Source organism: Candoia aspera, chromosome 3 (assembly GCF_035149785.1).
Source record: "Candoia aspera isolate rCanAsp1 chromosome 3, rCanAsp1.hap2, whole genome shotgun sequence".
Lineage (NCBI taxonomy): Eukaryota > Metazoa > Chordata > Lepidosauria > Squamata > Boidae > Candoia > Candoia aspera.
In genome coordinates, this window is record NC_086155.1 from 22,126,858 (window position 1) to 22,143,121 (window position 16,264).

At 41.2% G+C, this 16,264-nt stretch overlaps 1 protein-coding gene across 1 annotated transcript in view; it reads left to right on the top strand.

Moving 5' to 3' along the window:
* The first annotated feature begins 4,581 nt into the window (after positions 1-4,581).
* The window catches only part of SLC13A3 (solute carrier family 13 member 3), a 46,183-nt gene continuing 34,500 nt past the window's right edge, over positions 4,582-16,264 (top strand). Inside the window, exon 1 of the mRNA XM_063297107.1 lies at positions 4,582-4,708. Within this exon, the coding sequence (XP_063153177.1) occupies positions 4,598-4,708 (111 nt within the window). The 5' untranslated portion in view covers positions 4,582-4,597. The remainder of the gene's footprint in view (positions 4,709-16,264) is intronic.

The window sequence follows — 16,264 nt, forward strand, 5'->3', positions numbered from 1 at the left end:
CACCTTGATTCACTTCATGCCATTTGTGGCGCAAAACAACAACTTTTAGTTAATACCAATACAGTACAAAGCATCTCAATATTTAATATCTGAATAAGGGTATTTATGTTTGAAGCAATAACATTGATATTTCATTTTTAGTACTAATAGTCCTTGTCATGATGTTTGTTTGCTCAGCAGTTTTTGAGGATATGGATTTTTATGGCCTCTAATAACACACTCAGAGACTCATCTAAGACTCCTGTTCAATTGAATGGCTGATAAAAAAGCAGCACAACTAACGTGAAGATGGCAATGTAGGTGGAAGACCTTCTGCAGGGCTCCCACTGCAGTACCAAGTGAGGGACCACTGTGTGTGAGAGAAAGAAAGAAGAAAAAAGTGTTGGAAGAGGAAGAAAAGAAGAACAGCAGGGAGAAGAAGGAAAAGCAGGATAATAACCAGCATGCTCATCTTATTGGTCCATCTGGAATGGAGAGGACAAGTCTACAGTCAAACTTCCTAAAAAAGCCCAAATACCTTTTTCTGTCTTCCAAGAACTGCAATAGCTGAGGTGGAGATGTCACAGGAGCGCGTGTGGCCTTGGTTCTGAGACAGGGGCTTTATTCTGAAAAGGATTATTTTGATTTTACTTTGTATGGGTTTGTTTTGTGTATTAGTCATAAATAATCACACTTTTTCTCTTTAAAAAATGGGAAATGACACCGTTTCTCAGAGGCTCGCTGCTGAAATTTGGAAAATTGGTGCAGTTCTGGGGGCCATTTGGGGGACATATGTGGGCTGTAAATTGAAAGCCCTGATTTAGATTAAGGCTAGGATTAGCCCAATACTGGACTAATAAGGACTCCACAAATAGCCTAATTCAGGATTTCAGTCTTCTGAAAAATCCTCTCCATGGAAGCAGAATTCTAAGGAGGGCAATGGCTTACATTATTAAAGCAGAGCAGACTGAACATTACATACCACAGACTGAGAAGCAGCAGCAAATCCCAAGAAGGAGGCATCAAGAGGGATAAGGGTGTTCTTTAGCTTTGAACATTGAGGCAAGAAAGTATAAGCACAGAATACACAGATTTATTTATCCATATTTTAATAAAACATGCAAGACCCTCTGTGGCTACGAATTGTCACAACAATATACAAAATGATATTCAGTATTGGAGTTCCTCCCACTGGAGCCTTGAATGATTTACAGCAGAACAATAAAAACAGTATTAAATAAACCCAGCGTTGATTAAACAATACATAAAAAATTGAAGTAGGCTTTCCTAGATGGCCTGCAAACATTTGGATGACCACTTGATGGCAGCAAAGAGTTGCTTGGTCATCTCTCTGTTGTCATCTGTGGTTGTTGGATTTTTGCAAGCTTACCTATACTTAGTACTCATACAAAACATTTTTTTGAAGGGAGAAAGGCTGAAAGGTGTAAGTGATGATGTTGGAAAATAGGCAGGGTCATTTCACACATGAGTTAGGTCAGGATTTCTGTGGGGGAAGAGGGATGGATTTAGCTTTTTTTCATTTTTTTAAAGCTTACTTTAAAGTTTACTTTCAATTTCCTTTACCATTTTCATGGGTTCCACATCCCAAAGTGATGGGAACTGCACTGTCGATTTGTCCAAGGAGTCATGCTGGCTCTGCTGATGGGACTTGTAGTCCAGTAAATGGGAAGGATCCCAGAGTTTTCAAACAAAGGTGTAATATTTGGAAATGTAATGGAGTGATTTTGAAGACCACTCATTCTATCCCTTAAAATGCAGGGAAGGTTGCAAGTCACTCTGGCCACATTTTCTTCTGAGAAGACCTGCTCCAGAGTACAAGATCTCAGGGATCTCATACTCCATAGCGCACTTGTGCTGCAGCACCCCCTCCCCAGCCCACATGTACTCACCACAGCAACCCCCTCTACCTCACTCCATAGTACTCACCTGTCCTCCAGCCTGCTTTCAAGCCACCTGGGACTTGCAACTTCTAGCTGGCTTCCCCATTAACTTTGCTTGTGGGAAGCCGGCAGGAAGTCACAAGTTGTAGTCACATGAGGTCCTTGCTTAATGACCCACAATTTTTGCTTAACAACTGTGACGGGGACTGCTGGCATTGTCGCTAAGCAGTGCAGTCACATGATGTTGCACTTTACAACTGCATTGCTTAGAGATGGAAATTCTGGTCCCAATTACCAATTAAGGTTGCGTGTTTTTAAATTAAATATCAGGTGGGGCACAGAGCAGGAGGTATTTGCAGGCATATTAGCATCCTTAGAATCCATAGTGGGCATCCCAGATCTAAAGGATTAAATGATAAATTTTGGCTAAATTTCAGGAGAAATATCTGAGCAGCAGTTGTTAATAGAATCAATCATACGGGAATGGGTGGTTTCTCCCTTACTGTAAATCTTCAAGGAGAAATTGGAGCTCTTTGGAATGCACCCCCTAGAATCTGTAGGCCCCCACTTTACCTGCTTTCAAGACATATTCAAAAATCTGCCCCCCCACCCCCCCCACCCTGGCCTTGGGTGATGTTTCAGGCGGCCCCTTTTTATTGCAGGGGTGGGTGGGGTGACGTAGAAATATGTTACATTGTTCCATTAAACAATTGCTGTGTTTTATATAATACTGTTTTTTTTTCCTTTTTATATAATATTGTTTCTTTTAACGTTGTGAAGCTGCCCGGAGTTGTTTTGGCCTAGAAATCTGTTGAAAATCAATAAATAAATGATCTAGGTTTGTTTATTTTTATCAAGCCCAGATAAAAGATACAGATCTTTTGGAATTTGATGGTTCTGCATGGGCTTCCATCAGTCTTCCAGATACGCTGGACATCAGGTCCCATAATTTCCAGACTGACTGGCATTGGCCTGGGGTGTTCTGATTCTGGGGACCTTCCATCTCTAGTTCTGAAGGAGGTGGCCCTCCCCCAGACAGAACTGTTCTGCAACTCAGGGGTCCCTTTGGACTCCTGGCTCCTGCTGGAAGAGCAAGTGGCATTAAGATGCAAACCCATCTCATGCACCAATTGTTCCCATTCCTAGGTCAGGAGGCCCTGCTCACTGTCTTTCCTCTCTAGGTCACCTCCTGTTTGGACTATTGCAATGCACCGTACGTGGGGCTGCCCTTAAAGAACATCTAGAGGCTGCCCTTGGTCCAAAACATGGTAGTGCAGAAGTTACGGGCGCACCATGGCATGTCCATGTAACACTACTGTTCCACAAACTGCACTGGCTTCCTATAAAGTTCCAGGTGCAATTCAAGGGCCTGGTTACTGCTTTTAAAGCCATTCATGGGACAGGGCTAGATTACTTGCCAGACTGCCTGTCTCTGGCTCTTTGCCCATCCCCTGAGATCAGTCAGGCGAACATGCTTCAAGTCCCCTCTATGAAACAGTGTCACCAAGCAGACCCAGGCAGCGCACCTTCTGCCACAGTGCCTCTGTATGGAATAGCATACCTCCTGAGACCCAGAGGGCCCTGATGCTGTTGGCCTCCCATAAACCTGGTTTTCTGGTAAGCATTGAGCCAGTTGGGTGAGTCCATCCTGTTATGGTTTTGGACTGGAATATGTTGGTCACTCGGCCTCATTTTTTTTTCCTTCTGTTGGCCTTCACCAGTGCTTTCTCCAAAAACTGAACAGACGGGTGGCCACTATCAAGACTGACTTGAAGGCAGGTGTGTGCGTGCACACACACACACACACAAAAAGTGGGTTCATGCTGCACAACAGCAGCATTTTTTTTTAAGCTGGAGAGCACATTTGCTATTACATCATTCATTTCCCATCCTCCTAGCTTTCTGGTAATTTTGTGCTGATCCATTCATAAACTTTCTGGGACTTTTTGTGCTTGTTCTGATCTTTCAACTGACAGAGAGCTGAATTGGTTAGTTCTTTTTTTTCCCCCTATGACCAAGCAAAAGAAAGAGGCTCCTTTCAGGATTGAACATTATCGCTTTGATGAAGGGGGAGGAAGGGACCGAAAAGATCCGCAGATCGAAGAGTCCTTGGTGCGTTTGGAACTAACCAGAGGTGAATTCCATGAAAGAGGATTGGGAGAATTAGAGAAATCCGGAACAAGGGCGAAGATGGGGTCCGGAGTATTTTCCCAGCTCGGAGATGACAACCCTCCGCGGGCCGGGCTGGCGGCAGAGGACCGGGGCTGCCAGGGAATGGGAGTGGGAGGGGTTCGGCTGCTGCGCCGTTTCTTCTTGGCCTCGCCCTGCTCTGACCCCGCTGGTTCATCCTGCGCTTCCCGGACGGTTTCTGCAACGCGCTTCCACTTTTCTCGCAGCCTCCCCACCCACCACCCAGCACAATTAAAAAGAAAAAGAAACCACACGCCACCTCTCGATTCCCCTCGCCTCAGGCGGCGGGGGTGGGCGCGCGGGAGGAGCCAACGCGTTTGGAGGAGGACGCGGCGGGTCCCCTTCTTTGGGTCCGAGGGCTGGTGGGGAGCGGGTCGGAAGAGCCCCCTGCTCCGGCCCGCTGCCACCACCGCCCCCCGGTAAAAGCCCTGCCCCCTCCTCCGCCCCCTCCCTCCCCCGAGATAAAAGCTCGGTCCTGGCGCCGTGGCCGGTCTCTCAAGCCGGTCGCGTGGGGTGTTTGTCAGGGTATGGCAGCGCTGGGAGCCGTAGTGAAGAAAGTGTGGTGTATCCGCCGCTACTTGGTGCTTGTGTGCACTCCGCTGCTGCTGCTGCCCATCCTCTTCAGCCTGCCCCCCAAGGTAACGCCTTGCCCCGCCACCTTTTCTGGGCTATCACTCAGACTTCTGATACCCCTAAGAAAAGCTGCTCTTCCTTCGGGCCTTCCGTGACCCCGTCCCGGGCCCCTCCACTGCCGAGTAACCGCAGAGCTGCCCCATCTCCCAGCCGGGGGCCCCAGTCTTTCCGACTTTGGCTTTAACTAGGCCAGGCAACATCTGAGCAGGTGCCGTTTTCCTCTTAGTGGGTGTGGGAAGCTCCGTTCAATAACTTTCTGACTGTCAACATAGGCATGTAGTAGTTAAAGCAGCAGGCGGGAAAGTACTCTGGTATGACCTCCACTTTCCTAAATTAAAACCCTGCCTTACTTTCCTGTAAATTGTCACTTAAGCTTTTGCTCAGCGTGTATCAGTTTTAGTTAAGGGCTTCCCTTCCTTAAGGGGCTCTTCTCTGGAACAGCCCAGAGACACGGAGAAGCAAGTCTTTGGCCTTGGTCCCTCATCCCTCTTCCCCATCTCTAGATTTTGCTCCCTTTTTTCCTCTTTATCAACTGTCCCACTTAATGTCCTGACAAAGTAATCCATGCCATACCTCTCTGCTCTTTCAGGACTCCAAAATATTACTATCATGTTTTGTGGCAATAATTACTGGCTTTCTGATCCCTGCAAATCTGTTTTTATTTATTTCAAGTATTTTTATGCTGCTTCTTCCCTTAACAGCCCAGAGTGGCTTAAAGTTGTCCCTGCTTCATCTTGGTCTCCTCTAGTTGATTGAACTGCAACTGCAGCTCCCATCACCCCCAGCTGATACAATCTTTGATGACTGAAGACGATAATGATTGAAGACAATAGTTCTAGTCCAGTGTGTTTGAAGGGCAGCAACTTGGAGACGATTGTTGGGAATCTTGACAGTTCCAACTGAGAATCAACCTTTTAATATACAAGATGGCTTTCAGTGATAGTTTTTCTACATCAGATCACCAGACTATTTCCTTTCTTCTTTTCCAGGTTTCTTCCATTTTCCCTCAGCATTTTTATCAATAGAAAAAAATTGCTCCAAGGGAGTATTTTTTCTTCAAATCTAAATCGTTACTCTCTCTGTAGAAAAGTAATATTTCTGTCTCTTTAAAGTTCCAGTTTCTTCTCTGCTAGGTTAGAAGACTTTTCAACTGTAGGAGAATAACTCTTCTCTACCACCCAGTCAAGAATACTCTGAGAAATCTATGCTTTCTCCAAAATTAATTCTCTCCAGCTAAACATTGTACGCACTGTTCTCTTGCCTGTTCTGGTATGATGCCCTTGTTGTTCAAGATTGTCTCCTAATGCAGCAAGCTTCTAAGGCTGAATATTTTAGTTGAAAAATATTGGCTATCTCAAGTTACTGGAGAATCCCCCATTCCATTCTGTAAAAGAATGGAAAATCACAATTCTGGATCGCCTTTCATTGCAAAACTAATGTAGTTTTGGTTCAAGAACTGCCTGTCATTCATGTCACAAAGATACGAATATTTTTTCTGGAGAAATACCCAGAGCTTGTTCATTACTGCTCTTTCAGATGCCAAGTCCAGACAAACATTTTCGTTTCCTGTGCTCCAAGTGAACCTGATCAATAAAAATTCACTCAATTTTTTGTCTCTTCTTTCTTGGTCATTGCTTCCAAAATACTTTGTTGTCACATTTTATCTTTTGATCACAAAAGACGACCCAGTGGAACGCTCAGAACAGAAGTACTGAGTACAGTCCTGTACCTTTTAATATACAAGTAAGCTCCACTGCAGTAGTTTAAGACTACAGCCTAGTGCAACTTTTTTTTTTTTAAGGAAACCTGTATAAAATAACTTGTTCAGGAGTTTTCTAAGCAGTTATTTGGCCCATTTTCTAAACTTGGCACTCCATGCATAGTTTGCTGTTTTAATTGTAGATTATTTTTAGCCATTTCAGTACATCTATAAGCGATACATATTAACGTACCATAATATTAGAGCAGGAACCAGCATTTTTTAAAATAGAATCAAACACAAAAATGGTACAGAATTTTCTTGCAAATGCTAGGATTTTCATCCTTTTCTTTCTCCTCTTGCCAAGTTCTGATTGAGATATTCAGAGCTAAGTTTGTTGGCACAAAGGAGATCAGCAACTAGGACACACAGTTCCATTCTCTGAGAAAATGTCCGTCTTGTCTTCTCTGCAGCTTCAGCCTTTAAATGTCTTTCAGGTTAGAAGATCTACAATCATGTGCAATAAAATTCAGGGACTGTGTCTCTCACTGTATATTGTATTATGACCATTCCTGAATATGTTCAGGATAATTGTGTAGTACAGCTTATCCAATTTAGTATTCTTCAGATATATTGTCTTTGTTCTAAACTGCATTCCCATCAGTCAGACAGAAAGTTCTCTGGTATTTTTCCTTACATGGTGAGAATCAAATTGTTTCTATAGGTAGTCCTCATTTAGTGGCTGCAGTTGGGACTGGCAACTTGGTTGTTAAGTGAAGCGGTTGCTAAGTGAAAAATCTCATGTCTGCAACTGTGCTTACGATTTTACACAGACTGACTGTAATGGCGAACACATGACAGAGACATGCTGCAAAGGGAGTGGTCGCAAAGTTACTTTTTCAGCACCGTTGTAACTGAACAGTCACTGTCCGAGGCAGTCGCTAAGCAAGGACTGCCTGTATTAATTTAAATCTTAAGATCATGTGAGCCCCCCGCTAAATTTCCTCATCCATTGATCTGCTTGCTTGGCAGAGCTCTAAGAATCACTGGAAATGATATAATTTATATCAATAATAATACTGCTATTTTTAAGTATGTGAGATTGCATAATGGAAATTCTAAAAGCCTTATTTATTTTTATTTTTTGGTGCCTTCAAATCAGTCTTGATTCCTGGGAATTGCCTGGAGAAGTCCATGCAGTTTTCTTGGCAGCATTTTCAGAAGTGATTTGCCATTGCCTTCTTCCTAGGGCTAAAAGAGAGTGACTGGCCCAAAGTCACCCAGCCAGCTTTGCCTAAGGCAGGACTGGAACTCCTGGTCTCCTGGTTTCCAGCCTGGTGTCTTTCATAATTCTTTTTATTAACCCTTCATAAATGTGTTGCCCTAAAATGGACAGCAGGATTCTTCTTATAGCTTATTTTGCCTTGTCGTGTCTTTTGGGGGTATTCATTAGGAAATTGTAAGTGTGCAATGTTTTATTTGGTTCAAAGACAACAAAAGGGAAGGGCTTGTAGCTCAGTGGTAGAGCATCTGATCTGTGTGCCTGAGGCTCTATCCTGGGCATTTCCAGGGAGGTCTAAATAAATTGCCTGAAAACCTCGGGGACCCACTGGCACATAGTGTTGGTGATGGTGGATTAAAATCACTGGTGGACTGACTTGCATATGCAACTTTATATGTTCCTGAAAATATTTAAATTCCTTCAAAGGCTTATATAATCTCACACCGGGGACTCTTATTCATATACTGTGTGAAGCTCAATAGGATGCTTCACTGAGATTAAAGATGTGACTGAAACAGCCATGCCACCCTGCTCCAAACTGGCAGAGGAGCCCCAGTGCTTCTCTTTGCTTGTCAAAAGTGAAATGGCTGATCATGTCAGGTTGGGCTTCCCTTGATGCGTTAAGGCAGAGTTTTTAATTCTGTTTGAAGATAATGCTGTTTTCTCAAGTTCTGCAGAGTTCTTGGAACCTACCCCCAAATACTCTTTTAAATGTAGAATATTCTTCCCCAAAGAACTAAGCTTTCTGATAAATTATAGTGAATTTCCCTTATAGTACTTGATTTTTGGTACGTGTTATACTGAATCACTAAAACAGGACTGCATAATTTTTGACCTGCCAAGATGAGTGCAACACATAGGGCATATATGATATCCAGCAGCTTAGTAAATCCCTTGCTTTACTTCTTGCTTGGAAATGAAAAAATAGGCCAAGTGACTTCAAGAACACACCAGCCCAGATGGCTGGTTGGCTGCACACTGTGTAGGTTTGCACTGCAACAGTATCTTTTATGTAGGGTATTAATGAATCCACCTTTCACTCATGTCCAAACCAATCCATTTTAAGCAAACATTGATGTTTCAGTGTTTGAGAGAATGTGATGGGAAACAGAAAAACAGTGCATTTCAAATTTTAAATGTTTATCCTGCTTGCTTCTGTTTCATTATCTTGAAACAGAATTCCTGGTGAATGTAAAAGCATCATGAACCCCCATTTTACTATTCATGTGAGTCCATGAATAGTATTTCTGCTGTATAAAAGAGGGCAAGCTGGTTCTCCTCTAGGAACCACCATAATGTGATGGATGGGTTTTTTTACATCACACATGGAACATCTGTGGGAAAAGGGACTGTGTACAAATAAGAAATGAAAATGCATGTAAGGCAGAGACTATAAACTTTGTCCTTTCCCCCAATACCAGTTGCCAGCTGGGCCTCCTGTAGCTTTACAGCACTGAGCAATAAAGTCTGAGGGGGGTTGTGCCTTATTTCTCTTGAACAGGAATAGAAACTCCCTGCCAATCAAGAATCCTAAGAAAGCAGGTCTTTGACTCCCAGGAAATTTACTCTTTACTGGAGACACTTCATACTGAACTATCTCAAAGTGATGTGCAACCAAAAATTAAGAAAGATATCAAACAGTATATAACTACTGTTTATATATAATTACAAATAAACATGGCAACGAATTAAACATTTGAAATCAGGGAGACATTTATTCCATGCAGATAACTCCCTCTCCCAAACCACTCTCCCCTGAGCAAGAGAAAATCAAAAGAAGTAAATGGTACACTTGACGGCAGTGTTTTTCAACCTTGGCAACTGTAACTTACAGTTGCCAACTTACAGTTGCCAAGGCTGAAAAACACTGCTTTAAGGGAAAGTCTAGTTGAAATGTCAAATGTATATATCCAGGTTTCTCCAGCATACAATTCATAGAAGAATGCAAGACATTGGCACCATTCTCTTGAAATACAATTTCTGTTTAGCTCCAGGCTATCTTTCCTCTGCCCCTATTTTGTACCTGGCTCTGATTGACGGGCTAAAACTTCCTGCAGGCTGAAATCTGCCCATGTCTGCATACAGAGGTCCCATGCAGAGGATTATGCTATCTCAGGGCAATGTTTTATTATTCTTTAAATAAACAGATTTCTTTGGATTGGAAGATATGGGAAAGACCTAATTTTGTTTGGCAGCCAAAGATTCTTTGTTCTGCTCCTGTGAGACCAAGTTCTCATTTTGAAAATCTGAGTAGCTTTGCATGGGCATAACAAGCAGGCTGCTATTGAAAAAGGAGAAGGTCAGGCTACATTTTCTAAAATGATGTTTTGAAATGCCAAAGGTGTTAGGAGAGGTAAAGGCATGGCGGGCCTAGAAAGTTCATGGGGTTGTTGGATCTATGCAGAAGACCAACAGGAAGGAAAGCGTGTGTGTAAGGCATACATTTCTAAATTGAAATGAAGCCTGGTATGATATGGAACTCTAGAATTTTCACTTGCTAGAGAGATCAAATAGCTACTCTGCAGTGAGTTTTTGAAACCTCTCTCTCTCTCGCACAAACACACACTGCAGAGATTTCCAAGTGTTTTGGACCGATAGACACTGGGAATTTTGAGGACATCCAAAACGGATTTGGGTTTGCCCAGGTGGGTTTGCCCATGGGACGTAAGACGTTAGAAAACTGATTTATCTGAATGCTATCTGCTACTCCTCAACCACCTCCACCCCGGCTGGGTGCTGCTCATGACCTCTGTTTTTGTCCTTTTTTTCCCCTGGGCAGTGCGGTATACTTCCAAGCAAAGCACTGGTCTCCCCTTCTTTGTAATTTCAGAAAGGGGATTAAAACGTGGTTTTTTCAGCAGGCTTTGGGAAACATGTATTATGAACTGTTCTGTCTTGGAATATGGCATTTTTCTTTGAACTGAGTTTATATACCTGCCCCAGCATAGAAGTGTAAAGTTACTTTTTGATTTTTATGTATATATTTACCCTTTTCTTTGACTGTTCAGAGTTGGAGTGGCATATAAGCCCAATAAAATAAAAATATTAATACAGTAAATAATTTTTCTAAGAACATCTATAGGGGCCAAACCCATTCTTGGAAAACAAAATAATACTGGAAGCTTGTGGTTTGTTTTGTAGTATGGCAATTTCTTTTTTGTTTATATATTTATTTATTTAAGTTTGAAATGTCAGGTGGAGTGTTAAATTTGGCAGGTATGAAGGAAGTTGTCAGTAGGCACACAGATACTCATGAGTGTATTAGGTATGCTTATACCAGATGAATGTGTGTTGAAACTTTCCATTGTAATACTACTGGCAGTTGGATTGTGCTTTGACAGAAATATAAAACAGCTCTGCTGGATCAGATCAAAGACTTGCCTAGTCCAGCATCCAGTTACACCCAGTGTTGTTCACCTGCTTCTGGGTGATACAGAAGCAAATCATGAAGCAACAGCTAGCTCCTGTTGCTCTTTCCAGCAACAGATAATTCAGAGGCATTCCTGAAAGTGGAGGCAACATAGAACCAATAAGTAACAGCTATGGAAAGAATTCTCCATTAACTTGTTGATTCTCTGTTAACATCCTCTGCTTCTACATAAGCAGCCATCAGCGTATTTTCTGGTAGCAACTTCTCAGTATTAATTCTGCAGAGAAACACATTCTTCCCTTTGTCCTGACTCTCTTGCCAAACAGCTTTATTGGCAATCCCATTTCTAGCGTTTGCTTTGGGTATAACACAGAGATGAGCAACTTATACCCTAGAGTTGCATAGTTGCATATATCTTTTTATTTGTTTGTTTGTATCTTAGAGGCTTCACAGATCACCATCGCTGAAAATCAACTGCAAGTTTCCAGCTATTTTGAGATGGCAAACACACAAATGTTGTAATGGAATCCATAAAACAGGGTTAGCATGGAGACAGAGAAAGAGAAAGGAATTGGCACCAAAGAAACAAAACCCACGAAATCATAGCCTGTATGAGACAGGTCCCGCAGTTAACATCGTAATCTTCCCCACTGCCCTGTGAGGTTAAATAGAATGACAGCCTGCAGTGGTATAGCTCAAGGTTTATTTGAAGATGGAAGGGAATATCCCCCAGCTTCGTTAGCTTTCTCAGCCTATTAGTCTAAGGCAGTGTTTTTCAAACATGGCACCTTTAAGATGGGTGGACTTCAACTCCCAGAATTCCCTAGCCAGCATGCTTATCTATTTCTTTGCTCCTACACTAGTTTAACATCTTACAAATAAAAGATTTTAGCAATCACCTTTCTTGGTTTAAGAGCCCTGATAATCTTGGCTTGTGACTCATTTAAGTATCTGCCTTGAGATCTAAATGCAAGATTACTACAGTAAAAGTATTAATATTCAGGAACAGATTGCTTTAATTTCATTCAACTCTGAAGATCCTGAGCACAGTGATCAACTCCCAGCAATGGTGTCTAGAATCAACCAACCTGTTAAAAGGGATGCACTTGAGAGAATGCTGCAAGGGCAAAATCATCATGGATGCTAGCCTGTTGGTCTGGGAAGCTCAGTCTCTCAATCACTCATCTCATGGGACCCGATCCAAGGTGGAGTTATGCCTTTCCATCAATGAATTAGAAATGAGGGTAGCTAGCTTTAGAAGCCTTTGTGCCACTAATAGAAGGGCACCACATTCAAATTTGGACAATGTTTCCACAAAAGCACATCCGAGCAATCAATGGGGAATGAGGTCAAAGAGGTCACAAAAAGATCTTTTTAATGTAAGCTTCAATGCCATTGGACAAAGAGTCAAGACAAGGTAATTCAGAGTAAGCCATTTGCTATCTATTCTAAATGTTAATAGCAAGAACATTAGATCCACATATATATCAATTCAGGGACTTTGACATGCATCTAGGCTATACTAATTTCATACAGTACTATTGAAAAGGAGCAGCAACATCTTCAGAAGCAGCAGCTCCCAGTTTCATAAGATTCAACACATGCATTTTTGTGACAGACAGCAACATGTACAGAAATATTTGAATATTATTCCTGGACCTGACCCTTTAATGCTGGACCTCAACTCTTATCCCTTCCAAAGGAGAGTCAGAGACAGGTGAGCTCCAGAAATCTTCACACGCTTAGCATATGTGTTCATATATATTATGCATATAATTTATATATGTTAATATATACAGTATACTTTTTGAGGAGGAGAGAGATCAGAGACTGACCAGACTGATGCTAATTATCCCCTGAGAAGAAGGTAGGGAGTCCACCAAACAGGCCACTGTGATTAGTGGTGTTCAGGCCTGCGCCTGAGCTTGCAACCACACAAGACTCTCCAAGGAGGCCCACAATTTGTCCTGGTATTGAAAAGGTTCTTGTCGCAGCTTTTCTGCCACCTAAATGAATACTGTAATCCTGGAAAAAGGATACCATACATAAGAGGAAAAGGCAGGAAAACAGTGAATGGTTGGGTGGGGAAAGGAGAGGGGGAGCACAGAAGAGGAAGTGCACAGAAGAAGGAACAGAAAGATTATGGTCTCCTTTAGAGCATTCTGCAGACCATTGCCCTCTATAGTGAGATCCAACTCAGCTCTCCAGGTTGTTGGTAAAATTCTGTTTCCTTAGTTCTTGGTTCTCAGTAGCTTGGGTAGCAAATGGATGGAGACAATTTATTGCCTCTCAGCCCAGATGGAACTCAGTCATCTTTGTAACTGAGAACACTTTGCTGTTGTTTAAATACAGAGTATAGCAAAGGTAGACATTCAGAGATACTGTATGAAGAACAAAAATAAGTATATGAGGAAGAACAATAATTAAAAATATCCTTCTCTTTCCTCTGTTGTGACAGAGAAGATTATGTAAAACATGTCTTGCATAACTGAGGAAAAGACTTTTTGGCTGCAATTATTACATGGTTAGAAAATTAACTCAGTCACAAGACTCATAAGAAAGTTTGCATTTGTAACCCAAAAAATCATCTGAACTTTAGTCAAGTCAAATAATTATTTAAAAAAATCATTTGAGCTAACTCAGAGGCTTGGTTAAAACTGATTGGTGATTGCCATAGAGCAAAATAAGACAGACGTGAAAGTTGGTGGAATCAAGAAAGGATGCTATTTAGATCTTTTTTCTCTTTCCATGGGAACTGATGCCCTTTGACCAAACTCACCACATGGACACTCTGAGCATGGACTTTGGTTTCCAAGAGCTTTATGTTAATATTGAGAGATAGGAAATTAGATTGCTTTGATAGATCTGTGTTTGGAAACCTGTTTGGAAACCTGAAGGATTGGTGCAGCACTAATAGCCCATTTGTCAAGGTTGGAAATGTCCATTTTTCAAATTATCTATGATAGTTCTTTGCAGCTAGCTCTCAAAACTTTAGAATTACCTTGCCTAAAGTTGATGATCCTATGGCTGTCACTTCTGTATTTGAATAGAGATTAATCACTGCATATGGCTTTGCTGAAAAGTCGGTGATGTGACTTGGATTTGAATAATACTACTATACTAGTAGGTCTTGTTGCCAACTCTTGTTGCCAACTCAGTTTCTACATGCTGCATTTAAGTGGGTGATTAAGTAGACTTTCTAGCTCAGATTGTGCTGTTTCCATTCCAGTATATGCCCAGCATTTCTAAAATATTGAGCTATGAGCTAGTGATAATGTTCTTCTTTCCATAGGTCTTTTCATGCTTTGGTTCTTTCACCTGAATGTGTCATGAGTAAGGATGGCGAGCAGGGGGCTCCCATCCAGACTGTCAAGCGCATGCGTAGCACTGATGAATTGTTCAGCCATTCAAAGAGACACAGATCGGAACCGCCTTAACCCTTGGGGGTTATATGTCTGGGTTTTCCCACGCTTCTTCAGTTTGTTAGGATTCCTGTTAAGTACTAGCAATAAATATTAGAGACCAGTTCCATGTCTCAGTGTGTTTCTTGGTTGTTAGGACAGAATGACTGTTTTTTTATTCTCTTATCTGATCCCTCTCCATTAATGAAATGACCTTAATCCATCTGAGGTATATCTTTGGCCTAAAATTCTTCTTGCAGTCTTAGATCGAGAGAAAAAAGAAATCAGTTACTGAGTACTCATACAGACCATAAATAACTTACCACATCAGTTATAATAAACTACACTTATGAAGCACCTTTTGCATGATTCAATTACTTCATGTTTACAGTCATATTTAATATAATAGATCACTATCTTATCCCATATATTGTATTGTATTATAATATTATATATGAGGGTGTGCAGTGGCATAGAAATAGACAAGACGGGTGGAAGCCACCTTGGGCCTCATAGACAGAGTGGGCCTTGGCTGAGCCTTTAGTCTTTAAAAAAATCATCCCTGGTTCTGCTGAAGTGCAGAACTGGCATACACCCATAGAGGAATGTCAGCATTTGTCTGGGCTGGCACAATGGATAGGCATGTGGATAAAAGGACTGAAATTCACGTTACGTTATAATTTGAGAGACAATTTTTTATAAAACAAAGTACCACTGGTATATAGCAGGGAAATTATCTAAGTTGTATAAAGGTACTTCTAGTCAATGTTGGAAACGTGAAAAACATGAGAAGACATTTTACCATGCATGGTAGACTTATAAAAAAGCAAAAAGAAAAAAGAAAAAAGAAACAAATTTTATAGTAACTGCAGCAAGATTATTATAGGCACAAAGATGGAGAAATATTGAAAAACCCACAGTGGAGAAATGGATTGTGAAGATTGCAGAATTAGCAGAAATGGCTAAACTGACCTGTTTGGTCAGGGATAAAACAATATGTACTTTTATAAAAGACTGGAAACCTTTTATGGACTTTTTGCTGAAAATGGAAAAAAGTGAAATTGTGATTTCTGGATCTGATGATTGAAAAAGGATTGAATAAGGGGCTGAAGTGACTATTGTAATGTTAAAGAGGGAGGGGAGATAACGAGTTTGTTTGCAATTGCTGTAAAGAAGGGCAGAAGTTACTTTTTTAATTATATGTTTTTTTTTCTTTAACTGTATTGTCCTCTGCACTCTTTCTTTTATTTCTGTATTTTTTATCTATGTAAAAACTCTTAATAAACATTTTTTTTTAAAAGAGATGGGGAAAAACCCTCTTGGAAAGCAGTCCAATATAGTGTGCCTCTCAGTGCTGCAAAGGTAGTCTAAGTTTAAACTCACCCAATTCCAGGACAGGTCTTTATAGCAGAGAACGTACATCTAAACCACTTCCTTCTCATTTATGAAAAAGCTGCATGTGATTCTCAGTCCCATTCATATTTTCTTTGAAGTTTTCTCATCCAAAGTAAGTGTGTACTTAGGGATTGCTTCCTCTCCCTGCCATGTTGCAACTGCTCATATCAGCATGGAAAACCTTGATTGTACTATTTGTCAAGTGAATTTTGACTCTTGTAAGCATAAAGATAAGCGGTAGTAATGGTTTCCCAAACTTTGTTGTTTTCTTTTATGCTGAATACTTTTATGATATTTCCCCTACTTTTTGTTCCCTCTAAAATTGCCTAAACATAAATCCAAATAAACCAACCCAGTTTGGGGTAAATAGTGATGTGAACTTCAAATCCCCATCTTCTTTTTTTAAAGCAAAAA